The 20,213-nt window shown below is 44.1% G+C and overlaps 1 protein-coding gene across 2 annotated transcripts in view; it reads left to right on the plus strand.

Annotated features, from left to right (window-relative positions):
- The window catches only part of galnt12 (UDP-N-acetyl-alpha-D-galactosamine:polypeptide N-acetylgalactosaminyltransferase 12), a 102,059-nt gene that overhangs the window by 58,270 nt on the left and 23,576 nt on the right, over nt 1-20,213 (plus strand). For both annotated transcript variants that reach the window (XM_072509006.1, XM_072509004.1), the window contains exons 3-4: nt 2,336-2,525; nt 12,018-12,203. In XM_072509006.1, the coding sequence (XP_072365107.1) occupies nt 2,336-2,525; nt 12,018-12,203 (376 nt within the window). The remainder of the gene's footprint in view (nt 1-2,335; nt 2,526-12,017; nt 12,204-20,213) is intronic.

Below are 20,213 nucleotides of genomic sequence, written 5' to 3' on the forward strand. Positions count from 1 at the left end.
ACAGTTGTAATACTTATTTTAATAACTGCTTGGATTATTGTTTTTTGTCCTTGGGTATGTTTTTAAATAAAGGTTACAGCAGTGATTTCCTCACTCGTCAATAAATATCTATGAATGTGTCTAATCAACATGCAATTATTTATGTTATCATTTGCCACTTCGGGATCTGATCTGAAAAGGGCTGTAGGTATTCATACATATTTTCTTTTGATGGGGTGCAAATTTAATGGGCCCAAGATTCAGGGGTCTCTGAATCCACAAATCCTTCATGGATAAGCAAATGCTATATGAAGCTTTTACAGCAATTACAAAGCCTACTTTTAAATTGGTGGGTTTTAAAATAGTTATGTTGTCTAAATACTTTCAAATAATCCTGAAAAGCTGTTTTGTTGTGAGTTCTCCCTCAGCTGAGTTGTAATCCAATGGTGGTGGATTTTTTGTTTTTCTATCTTCAGTGAGGTGCTTAGTAAGGAAACTGATCCATGAATAGTTTCCCCATGGTGCTGAAAAGCTCTTAGGAATATTGTTCACAAAATGTTTGTTTAGCATCCATATTTTGGTATTTCTGCTGTAGAAATGATTCCATGTTCATGTTGGCTTGACAAGGCACAGTAAGCTCCAAATGTTGCTCTTCCACCTCTCTATATCCTTGTTATTTTAAAGTTTAATCTCCTCCCGTTTTACAAATACAAGTTGGTATGTTCCAGTGGGCAGGATTAAGTTATTCAGTGACTGCTGATCTGGTGTACATGCAGTGTTCTGAAACTTCACTTAGAAGCCAGTTAAGTCTGTGTCTGGTTACCTTAACGCCAGTTTGTACAAACTATGTGAACTTACAATGCGTCATATTTTCTGTTCTGTGCAACAATAACGTTTTGATGTAATAAAACATCCAAGGGAGCTTCACAAAGTTAAATTTGTCACTGGGTCACGTAGTGATACATACTTGGGTCAAAAAGAGAGGTTTTAAGGAGTGACTGATTAAAGGAGAGAGAGGTTTAGAGAGGATGCTATCTGAATAATTAATTTTGTTTTTATGCATGTTGGGCTGTAGAATAGATAACATACACAATGATAAATGATTATTTTTTAGCTTTCTGTGCTGGTGAAAAATGCTAGGTGGACTAAATCGTGCCAATAATTATAAGAAACTGTTTCAATGGGCAAGGTTCTTCAAAACTTAAAAGCTGTGCAAGATGATGTAATCTTTTTTAAACGTCATAGAACCAGCAGACGTAGTCAATAGACCAATGGAGGATTAAGTGCGGGAACGTAAATTTATAATGGCATTTGAATGTGAATTAATATTCGCAGTTGAAGGGGGAAATGGAAATCAAAATCAGATACCCAATCTTGTCTTGTTAATGAAGGAAGTTTCGGGGTTCATTGCATTAATGTGAAAAGCCTGAACATTGAAGTAACTTGAACAGCACTAATGTCATTTGGTAAGGAGGGGAGAACAAAATAAGGCTTCAGATCTTCAAAGGCTATGTCCTTGTGTCAAATCTGAGAACATAAGTTGGTTATGCGAGCAAATAACTTATTTTGGAAGCTGGTGTTTTGTTCTTCTATCTCTACATTGGGATGAAATTGCAGTGGTCTCCTAATTTGCACCTTTCTCCTCCATTGCTTCCCGGTTTTTCATGCATTGAATCGGTTCAAATCCCTCTGTGGCATTGATCCATCTTATTCCTGTACTCTTCTCCAGTCTTGTGTATCTAATCCTCAATCTCCTGTTCCATTCTTCTGTTCCACCTTTGGTAGTCTCAACAAAGCTTTCTAAATTAACCTTGTTAAACACCTTCACCTGTTTCGCTGCATTTAAAACTTTTGAAAACTCACCTCTTACAGTTCCCACAGAAGTTTGGCATCCACCCTTCTCACTGTGAAACGCCTGGAGAAATATTTTACATGAAATAAAAATGTAAATTAGGCCATGCAGAACAATTCCAAAGTGTTCTTCTGTTGTAAATAATGACATTCTAAAGTAATATCTTTCTATCTCATTGTCCTTTGAAAATATTTTCCGTCAATTTATTTTTTGTATCCTGTGAATAAATTGTTTCCAATATGCATAAGTAAAATGGAAATTTTCCTGCTTGTTCAAGAAGTGTGAATCTTGTGAAATAAACATTGCCTCCCTTGCATGAAGGCCTGGTTAAATGAGATTTAAAGTTGTAACCGAAAGGAGTAAGTGAAAAAAGTGTTAAGAACTGTTGAGTGTGTTGCTACAGTGAGGGTGGTATAGTAAAGTGCATTATTACAAATTATACAAAAGGTTGAGCCAAAGTAGAAGCCCATCTATCTAGCCTTTATTTATTTTTTATTTTAACAGAACACCTGAAGAAACCTTTAGAAGACTATGTAGCTGATCTTCGCAAAGTGCGGTTGATCCGTGCCCGGAAGAGAGAAGGCTTAGTTCGTGCACGATTGCTTGGTGCATCTGTTGCAACAGGTGATGTCTTGACCTTCTTGGACTGTCATTGTGAGTGCCATATAGGTTGGCTGGAACCATTATTGGAAAGGTAGATTGAACTCTTAATTCTAGTATATCCCCACTTTTAGTGTTCTCGTCACTGTCTGATGTCAATTAAAGAGAATTATGCAGGATCTACAACACCGAAGAGAACTGTTCGGTTCAACCAGTCCAAGCTGTTGTGCTCCCCTTGAGCCTCCTCCCATCCTCGTCGTCCAATTCTATCATCATAACTCTCTACTTGCTTCATCTTCATGCTTATCTAGCTTCTCCTTAAATGCATCCATACTTCAGTTCAACTACTCCTCCTGGAGGCGAGTTCAACATTCTTGCCACTCACTGGGTGAAGTTGCCTCTAAACTCCCAATTTGATTTATTTGTGACTATCTTCTATCAACGGTCTCTGGTCTGTTTTTCCACCACAAACTCTGGACTGGATTTTCATTCAATGGAGTAGGTAGACACACAAGCGGGTGGGCAGATAGTTAATTTCAGAGCTCCAAATGGCATGCTAGCTTTTTAGTGTGATTTTTCCCAGTGATTTTTAGTGTGATGTTTCCCAGTGATTTTTGGTGGAGGTGCCATTTCTTGTGCAGCGGTAACCTTCCTGAAAATGACGAGCCATCCGTTTATCAGGAAAACTAGCCAATCGAAACACAAAGCAATTTTGGAAGGGAGTTGAGGGTGCAAGGTCATAACTACAATAACTTTTATATAGCACCTTTTTAACATGATGAAATATCCCAAAGTGTTTCACAGAAGCATTATAAAGCAAAATATGAAACCAAGCTACATGAGATATTAGATCAGTTGACCAAAAGCTTGGTCAAATAGGTAGGTTTTTAAAGAATTTCTTCAAGGAGAAAAGTGAGTTGGAGAGCGGGTAATCCGGAGCTTTTGACTGAGGCAAATGACGGCATAGTCACAAATAGTAGAGCAATTAACATTAACTGCACAAGAGGCCAGAATTAGATCAATGCAGATATCTTGGTGGGTTGTGAACCTGGAAGAGGGAACAAAAATATGGAGGGATTTAAAAAACAAGGATGAGCATTTAAAAATCAAGATGTTGCTTAACTGCAGCTAAAGTGGGCCAGCAGGCACAGGGGTAATTGGGGAAAAGGACTTGCTATGATTGTAGTAGAGTTTTGTCCATGAGGTATGTCCATGAAGAGAACGTGGCATCTTTGCTGGTGCCAATCATGGAGATCGGTATATTTAAGAGCTGTGTATGAATGGGGAAGGATCAGAGAGCGCCTCCTTTAGTGCCACACTGTGATCATTGAGAGTTTTGAGGCCAGAGTTTGATCTGTCAGCACTGGAACAATTGGGGGAAAGTGAATCCCCAGTGCGGCAGTGCAGGGGAGTCCAGACAAGCATTTTGTTTATTAGTCATTCATGGGATGTGGGTGTCGCCAGCATTTATTGTCCATCCCCAATTGCCTTTCAGAGCTGGTGCTGCACCTAGCAAGAAAGATGGTGGCAGAATTGTGTCTTTGTTGCATGGGTCTTTTCAAGAGGTGGTAGCAGATCTGACTGGCAACTCGCAAGTGATTGAGCATCCCAGTATAAGGCATGCAATGAATGCCCTGTTTGAGAACATATTGGGTTACGTTAGGTTCACCACTGATCAGGCCACATAGGTACCAAGAACAGTGGCATTGATCTCCATCGCTGGACTCCCTCAGGTGCAGGAATTTATTGACTTCATTCATGTGGCCATCAAGGCACTGGCTGAGCAGCCTGGGGAATTTATGAACTGGAAGGGATTCCATTCGCACAGCATTCAGCTGGTATGCAACCACTACAGGTGCTTCCTGCAGGTTTGTACATGGTATCCTGGCAGCTATCATGACACTTTGGTGTTTTGGCATTCACAGATGCCACAGCTGTTTATGGCACCAGGGAGAATATGTAGATGGCTGCTAGGAGACAAAGGGCTATTCATTGAAAAGCTGACTGCATAACCTGCACCCACCCGTTCCATGGGGTCACAGGGGTGCTATGACTGCTGCCATCTCGGCACAAGGAACACCACATGGAGATGCGGAGGAACAGCACACTCCCTCTGAAGAAGGAAGAAATAATAGTGGGGAAGGATCAACTGTCCCTTCAAGGCCTTCCACAGGTCTGGCTGAGCACTGACTGGCCAGAATGGAAGGGTACCTGAGGCCACAATAATTCAGGCACTCTTCTCTTGAGTGCACCACATTCTGGAAAATACATGGTTCATAAACGCACCTTTCCCAGAGGGAGGGAGTGCAATTAGAGAGGGGCAACAAATGGTAGACTTGCTGGCGTCACCCACATCCCATGAAAAATAATACATCTGTGCTGCTAGCCTGCTGCAGCTCTGGAGAAGTGGCGGTTAACCAAGGTTTATGTTCCTAACCTGCTGTCTACCACAGTGCCAGGTGTGGAGGGGAAGCCAAAGTTTGCCAGTTAGCACCATCACATCAAAGAACAAAGAACAAAGAAATGTACAGCACAGGAACAGGCCCTTCGGCCCTCCAAGCCCGTGCCGACCATGCTGCCCGACTAAACTACAATCTTCTACACTTCCTGGGTCCGTATCCTTCTATTCCCATCCTATTCATATATTTGTCAAGATGCCCCTTAAATGTCCCTATCGTCCCTGCTTCCACTACCTCCTCCGGTAGCGAGTTCCAGGCACCCACTACCCTCTGCGTAAAAAACTTGCCTCGTACATCTACTCTAAACCTTGCCCCTCTCACCTTAAACCTATGCCCCCTAGTAATTGACCCCTCTACCCTGGGGAAAAGCCTCTGACTATCCACTCTGTCTATGCCCCTCATAATTTTGTATACCTCTATCAGGTCTCCCCTCAACCTCCTTCGTTCCAGTGAGAACAAACCGAGTTTATTCAACCGCTCCTCATAGCTAATGCCCTCCATACCAGGCAACATTCTGGTAAATCTCTTCTGCACCCTCTCTAAAGCCTCCACATCCTTCTGGTAGTGTGGTGACCAGAATTGAACACTATACTCCAAGTGTGGCCTAACTAAGGTTCTATACAGCTGCAACATGACTTGCCAATTCTTATACTCAATGCCCCGGCCAATGAAGGCAAGCATGCCGTATGCCTTCTTGACTACCTTCTCCACCTGTGTTGCCCCTTTCAATGACCTGTGGACTTGTACTCCTAGATCTCTTTGACTTTCAATACTCTTGAGGGTTCTACCATTCACTGTATATTCCCTACCTGCATTAGACCTTCCAAAATGCATTACCTCACATTTGTCCGGATTAAACTCCATCTGCCATCTCTCCGCCCAAGTCTCCAGACAATCTAAATCCTGCTGTATCCTCCGACAGTCCTCATCGCTATCCGCAATTCCACCAACCTTTGTGTCGTCTGCAAACTTACTAATCAGACTTACTAACTTACTAACATCAGTTGAATGGTTCTAGCACCAGCCCAGATACACTCAATGTTGGGGCTTCTCCCGGGTTTAGAGCAGATAGCACAACATTTCACAGAGTTGGTAAGGGAAGCAGCCCCCATCAGAGGATGGAGAACAGACATTGTCAGCTGAGTGCAAATGCAGAGCCTGATGAGTGACAAAAAAGGAGGCTCCACTTTGACCATAGGAAATGTGTACCAAAATGTCAGTGTTCCTGAAGAAAGTGCATCTTCATGGGCAGCCAGTGGAGGAGTCCAATGGCATGCACTGTGACTGAGACCTATTTGAGCTCGTCCACAGTGAGCGGCTGACCCTATGGCATCGGGCTGAGTGGGTGCAGGAACAGTGCATACATGCCACATTCTGTAGCATTGACTGGTTAGTCACAGTGGTGGCACAAAAAGACTTGGAGTGGGTGCCAGCTGTGCCTCAGCTGGTGAATGCAACCTGTGTGGGCAACTGTGGAAAATCCCTATGCATTGTTTCCAATCGTAAATAATTTACTGTCCACAATAATGGCTGCAATTTGCTCTTTAAGTCCACTCTACTCCCACCTGTCACTACTTCCACCTCCCCTAATCTGGGCCACGATTCTCTGGTCCGGCGCCAGAGTGCCGGCAACGGCGCCAAAACAAAAGTACTTTAGTCTGGTGCTGGTTCCGAGACCTGATTTTCGGATCCTGGGGGGGCCAGCACGGCGCTGGAGCGGCCCATGCCGCTCCAGTTGCCGGTCCTGGCGTCGACCCAGTGCCGCGGGGTCTGCGCATGCGCAGTTGGGCCGGCGCCAACTAGCGCATGCACACTGGCTGTCATCCCCGCGCTGGCCCCGACGCCAAATGGCACAGGGACCCAGGAGCCGGCGTGGAAGAAAGTGGTCCGCAGCCAGAGAGGCCGGCCTGCTGATTGGTGGGCCCCGATCGTGGGCCAGGCCACTACGGAGGCCCTCCCTGGGGTTGGACCCCCCTCCCTCCCCACAGACCGCCCCCAGACCCTTCAACCCCGAGGTCCCGCCGGCCCAGTGCATGTTAGAAATGCGCTGGTGGGACTCGGATTTTTTCGGACGGCCGCTTGGCCCATCCGGGCTGGAGAATCGCGGCGCCGCCGGAGGATCGCCGCTAAGGCCTTTTACGGCGATTCTCTGCGTTTTTTCACGGGTGGGAGAATGGCGTCCCGCCGTTGGGGCGGCGTGCCGTGATTCGCGCGGCCCCCCGCCAATTCTCCGGCCCGGCGGGGGGTTGGAAAATCGGGCCAAAGATGTCAGATGTGCCATCAGACCACTAATTAGCCCTCTCTGAAAATAGTATTGGCTGTCAGACACTGATTTCGAGCAATGTTGGGACCCAAAAATAGTCCTGACCCTAAAATTAAAATTCAGCTCACCATCAAAACCTTCCACTATGTCAAACACCTGTATTCAACCACCCTTAGCCTTCTCATTTCAAGTGAAACTCGGCTGTTTCTTATTTCATGGAATGTATGACGTCGCAGTTGTGATATCGTTGTAAAATCTTTCATACACCCTCTATCCGATTTTTTAGAATATGATAACCAGAACTGCACATTATACACGCTACCAGTCTGGTCTAGCCAAGACTCGATGCAAGTTTAGCCTAATTTCTCTATTTTTCAATTTTATCTTTCTAGAAATGAACCCTGATGTTTATTCTGGCCTTATTGACCTACCTGTATTACAATCCCAGACCAGACACAGTGGTTCAGACACTGGACCGAAACTCCAATATTTTAGTTTATTTAAGAATGTGCGGAAAGAATGATTTGCCCCAAGAGTGACTGCAAGAAAAAATCGTACTTTGGTATTTCTAAAACAATACATTATTATAAATACAATATCCAACTTTTAACTTCACACGTGGCATCTTGCAATTACCCCTTACTACTACTAAATTTCCCATTAAACAACAAGAAAAGAAACATATAGCTCTCAATCCAGCTTAAAATCGGTACAGAATAGGTTCTGGCTCTGGTTAGAACCCCTTCAGACTGACTCAATTTCTTCAAATAGCTGCTTCAACTGGGTTCTTTCAGCCTCTTCCTCATCTTCAGCCATGAATGCTCTGCTTTAAAATATTATTACTCTTTTTTTTAAACTATCCTACTTGGAGAGAATTGTGGACTCGGAGTCAAGCAGATCAGAGCTTAGCTCATCTCTCTCTCTCTTTCTCGAAGCTTCTCGAAACTCGCTGGCTCTCTGCTTTTCTGAGCTCCACCCAGAAATGATCTCATCTCCCCAAGCTGGAAAACACATTGGGCTGGATTCTCTGATTCTGAGACTAAGTGCTGACGCCGTGTGGGAATGGTGGCCTTTTATGACTGGAAAAACAGCACAAAACGGCCACCGATCCCCCGTCTGGTGGGGGCCAACAGGCACGCAGCGTAGAGCACCCAACTCTAGCTGCCGATATGGCCAGAGAATTGCCAGGTCCGTGGCCGCGCATGCTCATGGCGGCGACCTGCAGTGGCCGCGCTGTGCAACATAGCGCTGGCCGCATGCGAACCGGCCTGCCAAATAGTGCCCCCCTTTGGCCAGGCTCGCCATCCCCGGACGACATCCTACCAGTGCCACCAAACCCTGCCAAAGTGCCCCCAACCTCTGCCAAAGCCCCCCCTGCAGCTCTCCCTGGACTCAGTCCACAGCCGCCATGCCGACATCAGGAACTCGGCCCGTCGGGGGCGGAACATCGGGGGGAGGGCCTCTGGTAACGTCCTGAGTTTTTCCACATGGTGTGCGGCGTACTCCTAGAGTATGTCTTTTTGGAGGGGACGGAGCATCGCAAAAGTGGCGCTGCCCCCAATTTTGGCAGCAACGTGGATTCCCCGGCCGATCGCCGAACGCGATTTCTACAGCGGAGACCGGAGAATCCCGCCCATCATCTCTGGAGGCTGCAAAATTAATTCCCCAAGGACTTCCCCAGCCAATCCACTGCATTAGCCCAGACTGATAAACACATTCCTATGTCAATTTCACTTACAGACTGCTGAAGCCACGCAGGCTCAACAAATATAATTCTTTTTAAACAAACACATTCTAACCCCAGGCATTTTATTCTTAAATTGCCCATTACATTTATAATCCAATTTCCCTAAAATTTTCCAATTGTCACACCTGCGTCACAATTTTTCGTGATTTGTGTACTTGTAGTCCCAGATTCTTTAGCTCCTATTCCATTTAGATTCTCATTTTTTAGCTTCTTTATTTTTCCTACCAAAAATATAATATCTCACGCTTAATGTTGAAATTAATTTACGAATCATATGCTCATTTTGCAGTTCTATTAATGTTGTCCCTTAATTTGTTACAGTTCTCCAGTGTTAAATATCCGTCCCAATCTGGTGGTGTTTGGAATTGTAGAAATTGTGCTTTTGATTTCAAAGTCTAAATTGTTGACATAAATTTTGAGTATCAGTAGTCCCTGCACTGACCCTTGAGGGAGCCAATTCTTACCTTCTGCCATGCCATTCGCACATTCGCACATTTTTACTGTTCAAATTTCTGTTTTGCATTCATATCTATTCTATTCCTATTTAGTTTAATGTTCATAATTTATAGTTAATTTTTGCCTTCCTAATTGTTCTTTTTTCTCCTCGTCTCTTTGCATTTCTATGGCCACACACCCTCTGCTCCCCAGCTATCCACTTACTTAGTTGATGTCTCTCTCATTATCCTCAATTTTTCCATTAGATTTTTCTATTCATTAATGGTTTCTGATTGGCATTTAGTTTGTTCTTGTTTTCTAATGGAATAATTTTTCTTGGCCTCTGTTTAAAACTTTTAAATGTTTCCTATTTCTGTTCTTTCTCATTGTTTCCCAATATTATTATTCTACTTTTCTAACTTCTATATCAGCCATTTAAACCAGATTGTCTCCAATCTAAACTGTCATGTTTCTTGTTGTCAATTACTATCCTAAATTGTATGATGGTCTCCATTGCCTAGATGTTCCCGTACTTATACTTCCGTTTTCTGCTTTCCTTCAGTCTTCATTGCTAACTCCAGTAGAAAGTCTTCCCTTGTTGGGTTTCTTACATACTGGGTTAGAAAGCAGTCTTCACAGAATCACAGAATTTTTACAGCACAGAATGAAGCCATTCATGTCTGCACTGGCTCTCTGAACGAACAATTCATTTATTGCCATTCTCCCATCTTCTCCTCTAACCCTGCACATTATTCCTTTTCAGGTGACAGCTTATTTCTCTTTTTAATGCTTCGATTCAACCTGCTTCCACCACACACATTCAGGCAGTGCATTCCAAACCCTAACCACTCACTGCGTGGCATTGCTTCTTTTGGCAATTACTTTAAATCTGTGCCAACTCATTCTCAGTCCTTTAACAAGTGTGAACAATTTCTCCATATCTACTCTGTCTTGACCCCTCATAATTTTGGATACCTCTTATCAAATCTCTGTCAGCCTTTTTTTGAAGGAATAGAATCCAAATTTCTTCTTTCTATATTTATAAGTGAAGTTCCTCATCCCTTACACCTTTCCCATGAATCTTTTCTGCACTCACTCCAATGCCTTAATATCCTTCCGAAAATGTGGCGATCAGAACTGGGTGCAATTCTCCAACAGGCAGAATTATTGTCTTATATATGTTCAACATAACCTCTTGTCATTGTACTCTATACCCCCTATAAATAACGTCTTGGATACTGCGTGCTTTATTCACTGCCCTCTTGACCTGCCCTGCCACCTTCAATGCCTGATGCACATATACACCTGGGCTCCTCTGCTCCTTCACACCCTTATTTTGTATTGTGTCACCATGTTTTTCTTAACAAAATCTTATTTGTTGGAAGTATATTTCCTTATCACCTTTATTTCCTTTGATTAATTAATTTGGGGTTGTTGAAATCCCCTGTGATGATTCTGTTTTTTTAACTTATTTTCCTGATTTATTTACATGTTTTCCTTTTGCACCTCCCTTCCAAATTTAAGTATGGCCTAAGATCGCAATAAACTGCAGAGTGTGGTGAACTCAGCCCAATGCATCACACAAGTTTGCCATCCTCCCATTGATTCTGTATACACCTCCCGCTGTCTCAGAAAGGCAGTCTCAGAAAGGCAGACAGCAATGTCAGTGCCCCCTCCCACCCAGGCTTTGCCCTCTTCCAGACCCTTCCATCAGGCAGAAGATACAGAAGTCTGAAGACCCGCACATCCAGACATAGGAACAGTTTCTTCCCCACAGTTACTAGACTCCTCAACCACTCTCCCTTGGACTGATCTGTTCCCTGTAAGAACACTAATCACGCACTGTAACCAATCTCTATTTGTTATGATAAATATCAATTAAACAATCAATCAAGTAATCCCTCATGTGTGATTGATCCTATTTTGTCTTTAATTTCTATCCACATGGATTCTATTTCTGTCTTACTGATAGATGTGACATTTTTCTACTGCCATTGTCATCTCCAAGAAGTATAGCTACTCCACCTCCCTGTTTTTCCATCTTTTCCAAAAATTGTATACCCTGTATTGTCATGTCTCTCTGTAAGCTCTACTATACCTGATTCCTTGCAATATATTCTTGCCTCCAGTTCCTCGGTTTAATATATATTATGTAAACTTTCTTTAAAAAAGGTATGCTAACATATTAAGATTTGAGTAGAATACTGATTACGACCCTTTGGTAAAGTGAAGACTGCCACTCAATAAACTATTATTATTCGGTGCTGCTTCTTCAGTCGAGAACTTTCTGACTTGACTTCAACTAAACAGCTTCATGAATATTAAGTTGTTGTTTAGTGGAATTTGTGAACCTTCATTTCCTTGCATTATATTTGAAACAATCTGTTAAACTTCCTGAAGTTCCTATTTTATTTTTTCCCAATAGATCACAATTGACAATGTTTGGTTAATAGGGTGTTGAACAGTGTTTGCCATAAGGTGGTTCGAGGGGGTTTATTTAATGCTGTTGTAATATTCTCTCCCTAATAATCAACTATTTACTAAATGTGAAGTGTAGATATATACAATGCACTGTTATTTGGCAGGACTTAAGCCCAAAGTAAGAACCTTTGCAATGATCAGGAATATATGGGGCGTTTCTGTGGCTTGTGCTGATGCTTGATTTGTGTTTTCTTCCGACAGAATCCAGGAGGAAGAAACTGCTGTGGTATGTCCTGTTATTGATGTAATTGACTGGAATACATTTGAGTTCCTGGGAAATCCTGGAGAGCCACAGATTGGTGGGTTTGACTGGAGACTGGTTTTTACTTGGCATGTAATTCCTGAGCATGAACGAAAACGAAGGCAATCCCCAATCGATGTCATTAGGTGAGTTGAAGTTCATTTAAAAAATGTTTTTTTACAGGATGTGGTCATCACTGGTTTGACCAGCATTTATTGCCCATCCCTAGTTGCCCTTCAGAAGGTGGTGGTGTAATATGTCCATGGAGGCAGAAGTTCCTTCACCTGAATTCCTTTTATTTACAAAGCCAACAGCAGTACAACCATGTGCATTCAGCTTGCTGTCTACACTGGGAGTGCAGGATCTGACACTTCCTGTTGCATACCGAGAAAGGGGTTCCCTGATTTGGTCACTAATCAGAGAACTCATAGTCCAGTTGACCAATCTCAAAGGCCTGGTCAAAGTCATTACTGGTGATGAGTTGCCTTCTTGAACCGCTGTAGTCCTTGAGGTGTAGGTACACCCACTCTGCTGTTAGGGAGGGAGTTCTTAATTGGATTAGATATTAGAAGATTACCATTGTGTTAGCAATTGACTAACATTAAATGAGTAACAGCCACACCCCCAGCCAAACTGTTCCAGTGCAGCTACAATACTGGCATCTACCTGGCAAAGTAGAAAATCATGCATGACCTATGCACAAAAGCAGGACAAATCCACCCCGCCCAATTACCTCCCTGTCAGTCGACTCTTGATCATCACTAAAGTGATGGAAGGGGTCATCAACAATGCTATCAAGTGGCACTTATTAAGCAATAATCTGCTCACTGATGCTCAACTTGAGTTCTACTCGGTCACTCAGCTCCTGACAGCATTTCAGCCTTGGTTCAAAAATGGGCAAAAGAGCTGAGCCCCAAAGCTGAGGTGAAAGTAATTGTCCTTGACATCAATACAGGATTTGACTGTGTGGCTTCAAGGAGCCCTCTGAGCCACTCACTATCCTGACTTGGAAATATATTGCTGTTCCTTCACTTGCTGGTTCAAAATCATGGAACTCCCTCCCTAACAGCACTGTGGGTGTACCTACACCACATGCAGCAGTTCTTGGAGGCAGCTTACCACCACCTTCTCGAGGGCAGTTGTGGATGGGCAGTAAATGCTGGCCTAGCCAGCGAAGCCCACATCCTGTAAATGAATTTTAAAATAAAAAGACCTGAAAAAAAATTGATGAGAAATCGTTCTGCTTCGCTCTTTTGAAAATTAGCTTTCTCAAAACAACGCATTGGACATATATAAAACATAAATTATTAGATAGCATGTCAGAACCTAACTAGTTTGTTCGAACTGTAATGAGAACAGATGTATTTTCAGATTGATCCTCATGGATGCAGAGATTACAGCAGCCTTGGAGAATTTGCGTTGAATATTCAGAGAAAGGCTACAGCCTGTCTTGAATTTCTTTGGGGCATATAAACTTGTTTTTTCATGAAGATATTTTTTGTCGTCACTGGTGACGGTTTCTGTTCAATAGATGTTTTAGTATTTACTTTATTTTAATTTAGTTTACTTTATATTATAGAGATAACTGACAATTGACAACTACTTGTGTTCAATTCTGTGTTAAAAACTTAATAACTATGTAGATTAATAGAAAATCAATCATGCATTTTGGCATACGCTGCATTGAGACTAAATCTACATGGAGCTTTATATTTGCAATTCTGACATTGTGTATCATACATTGCAAGCTATTAAAACATCTGGGTAAATACCTGGAATTTATGCCACAATAGTGAAAAAATAAGGTTTTACAAATACTAATTCATGATGGCCATTACAAACAATAAATTAGGAAAACAAACTAAGTCTCCATTATGTTGAATATTCTCTAATTTTTCAAAAAGAAATATCCATTAAATCCTGGCTTTTCACACACCCTTCTATTTATGGATGTAACACTGGTCAACATTGGCTTTCCAGGGACTGCAATGCTGAGGCCAACAGTAGTTGCAAAATTGCTTTTCTCCTTTTAACGCTTAAGGTGCGATGCACTCCATATTGCAGTACTTAGTGCTTGCTGCGCTTTTTAAAAATAAATTTAGAGTGCCCAATTCTTTTTTCCAATTAAGACGCAATTTAGCGTAGCCAATCTACCTACCCTGCACATCTTTTTGGGTTATGGGTATGAGACCCACATAGACACGGGGAATATGTGAAAACTCCACATGAACAGTGACCTGGGGCCGGGATCAAACCCGGGTCCTCTGCACCGTGATATGTGAAAACTCCACACGGACAGTGACCTGGGACCGGGATCGAACCCGGGGTCTCTGCACCGTGAGGCAGCAGTGCTAACCACTGTGTCACCATGCTGCCCTTGCTTCTTGTGCTTTTTAATATATTCAATATTTATGTTTCTTCAGAATATGTTTGGAAAGGAAATAGGGTGGAAAACTTCCTATTAAAATAAAACAAATAGCCCTCCAGCCCTAACAGATAAAACTACAATATCTGCATTATGTACACTAATGAGTTCGCGAATGCTATAAGCCAATAAAATAATTAAAGGGATTCAGAGGTTCTGTATTGCAGGAGTAGATCGACATTGTGGTTTCTACCATTTTGTCTGTAAAATATGAAATTTCATTTCACTTGAAAAGTATAAATCATTACAATTAGCTCTTCTCTATGTTGAGCTTTTGTTACTTAGAAATCACCATTACTTTGCTTTTCATATATGCAACTTGTTTTATGGAGCTGAAGGTCAGCAAACTCCACCGTTGCTTTAGTCTTCAGTCATTTTCCAGTCTTGAGTAGTAGATTTGATCTCCTATCTTCTTTGATGTTATATGGAACTCCCATTGGTACTGTGCAACAGCCTCTATGAAGCCTCTTCTTTCACAGAAAGCATCTTCCTCTCCGGGACTCATCATTTGTCTAAAACGTAAATAATGCATGACCGAGTAGGCTTCTTTAGCAGATATCTCACACATCTGAAAAGGAGGAGTTTGTTTGATGGATGGTTTGCGCTTGCTTGCTCTGTTATTTTATACTAATGTTCTTTGGGGAATGCATTGGTTGTCCTTCCTGTGGCCCTCCTCAGCTGACGAGTCAGTACTTCTCTGTGTAGAAAGCCACTTGGAGGAAACACTGAAGGTGGCAAGGGCAGCAAATGTACTTCATTAAGAGTGGATTGGTAATGCCACTACTGACCGAACCGGCTGAGTTCTGAAGGACATACCTGCCGACTGGGCATGCAGTGGGTGGTGTGAACACCAACTACAGGGGGAAACCTACTAGAACGGTAGACGAACCGCAGAATTCCTACAGTGCAGAAAGAGGCCAATAGGCCCATCGGGTCTACACCAACCCTCTGAAAGAGCACCCTACCTTTGGACACTACGGGGCAATTTAGCATGGCCAATCCAACTAACCTGAACATCTTTGGACTGCAGGAGGAAACCCATGCAGACACTGGGAGAAAGTGAAAACTCTGCACAGACAGTCACCCAAAGCTGGAATTGAACATGAGTCTCTGTGAGGCCGCGTGCTAACCACTGTGCTACCGTGCCACCCTTTTTTAAAAACTCTAATCTATTGATTATTACGTCCACAATTCTGAATGAGTTCATTATCTCCGTCAGGTTAGAATAAAACCTCAGATGAACCAAATTAGACCTGGTACTTGCCAATGTACCTGTTGCAGATACCTCTGTCCATGACAGTATATATAGGAGTGACCATTGCACGGTCCTTGTGGGGAAGAAGTCCAAGTCTTCATACTCAGCAAACCTTCCACTGTGTTATGTAGCACTAACATCATGCTCAATGGGATCAATTCAGAACAGATCAAGCAGCTCAGAACTGTGCACTTAAGAGGTGCTGTGAGCCACCAGCAACAGAATTGTATTCAATCACAATCTGTAACCGCGTGGCCTGGCATATCACCCATTTTACCATTACCATAAAGCCAAGAGATCAACCCTGGTTCGAAGCAGTGAGAGGAAGCTGCGCCAGGCTTACCTAAATATGAGATGTTAACCTGGTGATGCTACAATGTGGGACTACTTGCAAGCCAAACAGTGATAAACAGAACTAAGTGAATCCACTACCACGAGATCAGATCAAAGCTCTGCAGTCCTATCACAACTAGTGGTGAATGATGGTGGCAGTTAAACAACTGAAGTAGGAGGAGGCTCCATCCTCACTGTGGGGGAGCCCAGCACATCTGTGCAAAAGTCAAGGCTGAAGCATTTGTAACCTTCTTCAGCCAGAGTGTCGAGTGGATGATCTGCCCCAGCTGCCTCCTGAGATTCCCAGCAGCTTGCCAATCTAAAAAAGACTCATTTATGCAAACTGGTTTCTGCCAGCCAACCAATCTTCTATCCATGCTATTACCCTCAAATAATTGGTGGACAATACTTTGGCCCTGATAAAGGAGTCTCTTGGAAAGACGTCAACGGGGTTGCGGGAGCATGGCGAGGTGTTGAAGGGGGTGGAGGAGGCATTGACCTGGCACAGCGACCATCTCGCTTCGATGGGAGAGGATCTGCGGAAGGTGGAGGAAAGTAATAAATGACTGAGAGCTGAAGTGGAGGATCTAGAGAACAGATCACTACAGAAGAATCTTCGGATTGTGGGACTGACTGAGGGGCTGGCGGGCCCAAGGCTGACAGTACTTTTCGAGGATGTTCCCCAAATTGCTGGGGGAGGAGGGGAATACCTCCCTCAATGAGCTGGATCGGGCTTCTCTGGTGCTTCAGACGAAGCCAAAGGGGAATGATCCACCAAGAGCTATGACAGTCTGTTTTCAGTGCTATCAGATGAAGGAGAAGGTGTTGAGATGGGCCAAGCAGAATCTGGAGGTGAGGTGGGAAGGCAGTGGTATTCTTATATACCAGGATGTCAAGTTGGAGCTGGCAGGACGGCGAGTGGCTTTTACCAGGGCAAAGGCAGTACTTTTTAGGAGTATGTGCGGTTCATCGTGGTCATCCCGGCGAAGTTGAGAGTTAGGCAGAATTCCAAGGACTATTACTTTGAGACGGCGGAGGCGCTCATGAGGGCTGAAGGATTGGGACTAAACTGAGTTTGGATTTTGTCTTCTTATGTTGTGGTTAGGAGAGGATGGTGGGATAATGTGTTGGGGTTATTTCCCCTTTGTTTGGGGTTTATCATGTTTGGTTGTGTTAGAAGGGCTGGGTGTGGGTGGTTTTCTTTGTTTTTTGTACTAGGCATGTGATGGGGAGGAGGCTCTGTGGGGGGCACCTGACTAGCAAACTAAGTTGGCTGGTGAATTGGGGGAGAGGGTGGAAAGAGAGGGAGGGGCCACGGCTGGCCGAGCCTGTGTGGATATGTTTCGATGGGCCTGGGAGGTGTGAATGGTGGGGAGTGTGCGGTGTCGAGAGGAAATGTTTGGAAGAGTGCCTTCCGCAGGTGTGGAGGATCAGAAGGGGTTTGTAAAGGGTAAGTAGTTGTCCTCGAAATTTGCGGCGTTTGTTAAATGTGGTGCTCTTCCCATCAGAAAAGGGGGAGCTGGAGCTGGAGATGGTGGTGGTGCTGGATGTGGTGAAGGTGTTTGATTGAGTAGAGTGGAGTTATTTGTTTGCAGTATTGGAACGGTTTGGGATTGGACCCAAGTTTGTGGTGTGGGTCAAATTGTTATATAAGGTACGAAAGGCAAGTCTTCGTACAAATGAGGTGAACTCTGGATATTTTCAGCTGCATAAGGGAACGAGACAGGGGTGTCCCATGCCCTTTTTTTTGCGCTGGTGCTAGAGCCATTGCGCTGAGGTGCTCGGATAAATGGAGGGGGATAGTGAGGTGGGAGAGTGGAGCATAAGGTGTCCCTGCATGCTGACGACCTTTTGTTGTATTTGTAACCTGGGTCCCTCGGTGGCGGATATAATGGGTTTGCTCAGGTGATTTGGGGATTTTTCGGGCTGCAAATTGAATTTGGAGAAGATCGAGTGCATTGTGGTTTTCTCTCCAGAGGCAGGAGCTGGCTTGGGGGGGGGGGGGAGAAGTGATTGCCGTTTGTATCATGTGGCGACGACTCACTTCAGGTACCTGGCGGTGCAGGTGACTTGGGATTGGGCTCGGCTCCGTAAATTGAATTTTACGTGCCTGGAAAGTAGGATTAAGGCAGATATTTTGAGGTGGGACAGTTTCACTGTTATTATTGGCAGGCTGGGTGTAGGTGGATAAGGTCAATATCTAGCCATGATTTGTATTCATTCCAGTGCTTATGGGTCTTTTTGCTAAAGATTTTTTTTATTGGGGCATAATGGTTGATTTCGTCATTTGTATGGGTGGGTATGGTGGCAAGGATTCTGGCGATGTTGCTTCAAAGAGGGAAACAGTCGGGGTGGTTGACTCTTCCGAATCGTGTGTATTACTATTGGGTGGCGAACGCCGAGAATGTGCGGGGCTGGGGCGGGGAGCCAGAGGTGATGTGGGTGAGGATGGAGGCAGGCTCTTGTCGGGGTTTGGGGTTGCAGGCACTGGCAACAGCGCAGCTCCATTTTGCCCGAGGAAAATCTAGGGTAGTCTGGTGGTGGTAGCCACATTGAAGATTATGGAGGCAATTTCGGCAGCATTTTAAGTTGGGGCGAGGTCGAAGCTGACGTCGGTTTGAGGGCGTCATGTGTCAGAGCCGATGAGACTGGATGCTAGATTTGGGGGACGGGACGAGTGGGGCTGATGGAAATGAAGGACGTCTTTTTGGAAGGGCGGTTTACAAGTTTGGAGGAGTTGACAGAGAAGTTTGGGGTTCCGCGAGGCGAGGCCTTTAGGTATATGCAGGTGTGGGACTTTGCAAGGAAGGTTTTCCTGACATTTACGGTGACACCTTCCTCATCATTGTTGGAGGGGGTATTGTCAGTGAGGGCTGAAGGGAGTCGGGTCATCTCTGTGATGTTTGGGAAGATTTTGGAGTAGGATATGGCATCGCTGGAGGGGGTCGAGGCAAAGTGGGAGGAGGAGCTGGGGGTGTCATTGTAGGAGGGGCTGTGGTGTGAGGTGTTAGAAGGGTGAATCCCTTAACCTCGTGTGAGACTGGGGTTAGTACAATTAAAGGTGGTGCACAAGGCGCACCTGATGAGGTTGAGGATGAGACGGTTGTTTGAAGGGGTGGAGGACACTTGAGAGTGGTGTGGGAGAGGTCCAGTCAACCATGTACATATGTTCTGGTCCTGCCCAAAGTTGGAGAGGTTTTCGGGGTAGTTTTTCAGCATCATGTCTAAGATCGTGCACTTAGATTTGGAGTCCAGTCCACTGGGAGCCATATTTGGGGTGTCGGCATGCCGGAGCTGCAGACGGGAGAGGGGGCAGACGTTTTAGCCTTCTCCTCGCTGATTGCACGCAGGTGGGTCCTGTGGGGGTGGGGTCAGCTTCTGCCGAGTGCCTCAGTATGGCTTGGGCACCTGATGGAGTTCCTGTATTTGGAGAAGGTTAAGTTTACCTTGAGGGGGGCGATTGAGGGGTTTCACAAGAGATGGGGTCTGTTTATTCTTCATTTTAAAGAGTTTGTTACCATCAGCTGTTGGGGGTGGGGTTGGGGGTGTGTGTAGGGTTTGGAGTGGAGAGAGGTTTTCTTTGAGTTATTGGGGTGTTGGGTGGTAGAATGGGGGAGTGTTCTGTTGTTCTTGTTGTTTTGCATTGTATTGTTTATGTATAAAATTTTAAAAACCGAATAAATTATTTGAAAAAAAAATGGTTAAACATGACATCCGTGTCACAAAAACATGCTGACTCATCCTGATTACCTTTTGAAGTGCCCTGCTGTAACTTTGTTAATGATTGATTTGAAAACCTTTTCCACAACAATTTAACAATTTTCACAAGTCTGCAACAATTTACCAAATAGACACACAGCACGTGGAAACACCACCTGTAAATTCCCCTCCAAGTCACACGCCACCCTGCATTTGAACTTTATTGCTGTTCCTTCACTTTCACTGGACCAAAATCCTGGAAATCTTTTACCAACAGAACTGAGAGTACCTGCAACACACTGACGGCAATAGGTTAAAATGGTGACTCAGCACCTTCTCAAGGGCGATGGTCAACAAATGTTGGCCTTGCCAGTGATGCCAACATCCCATGAAATAATTTTTTAAAAAAATACAGAGAGACACAACTTGCTTCCTCAAAATGGG

Source organism: Scyliorhinus torazame, chromosome 6 (genome assembly GCF_047496885.1).
Source record: "Scyliorhinus torazame isolate Kashiwa2021f chromosome 6, sScyTor2.1, whole genome shotgun sequence".
In the NCBI taxonomy this organism is placed as follows: Eukaryota; Metazoa; Chordata; class Chondrichthyes; order Carcharhiniformes; family Scyliorhinidae; genus Scyliorhinus; species Scyliorhinus torazame.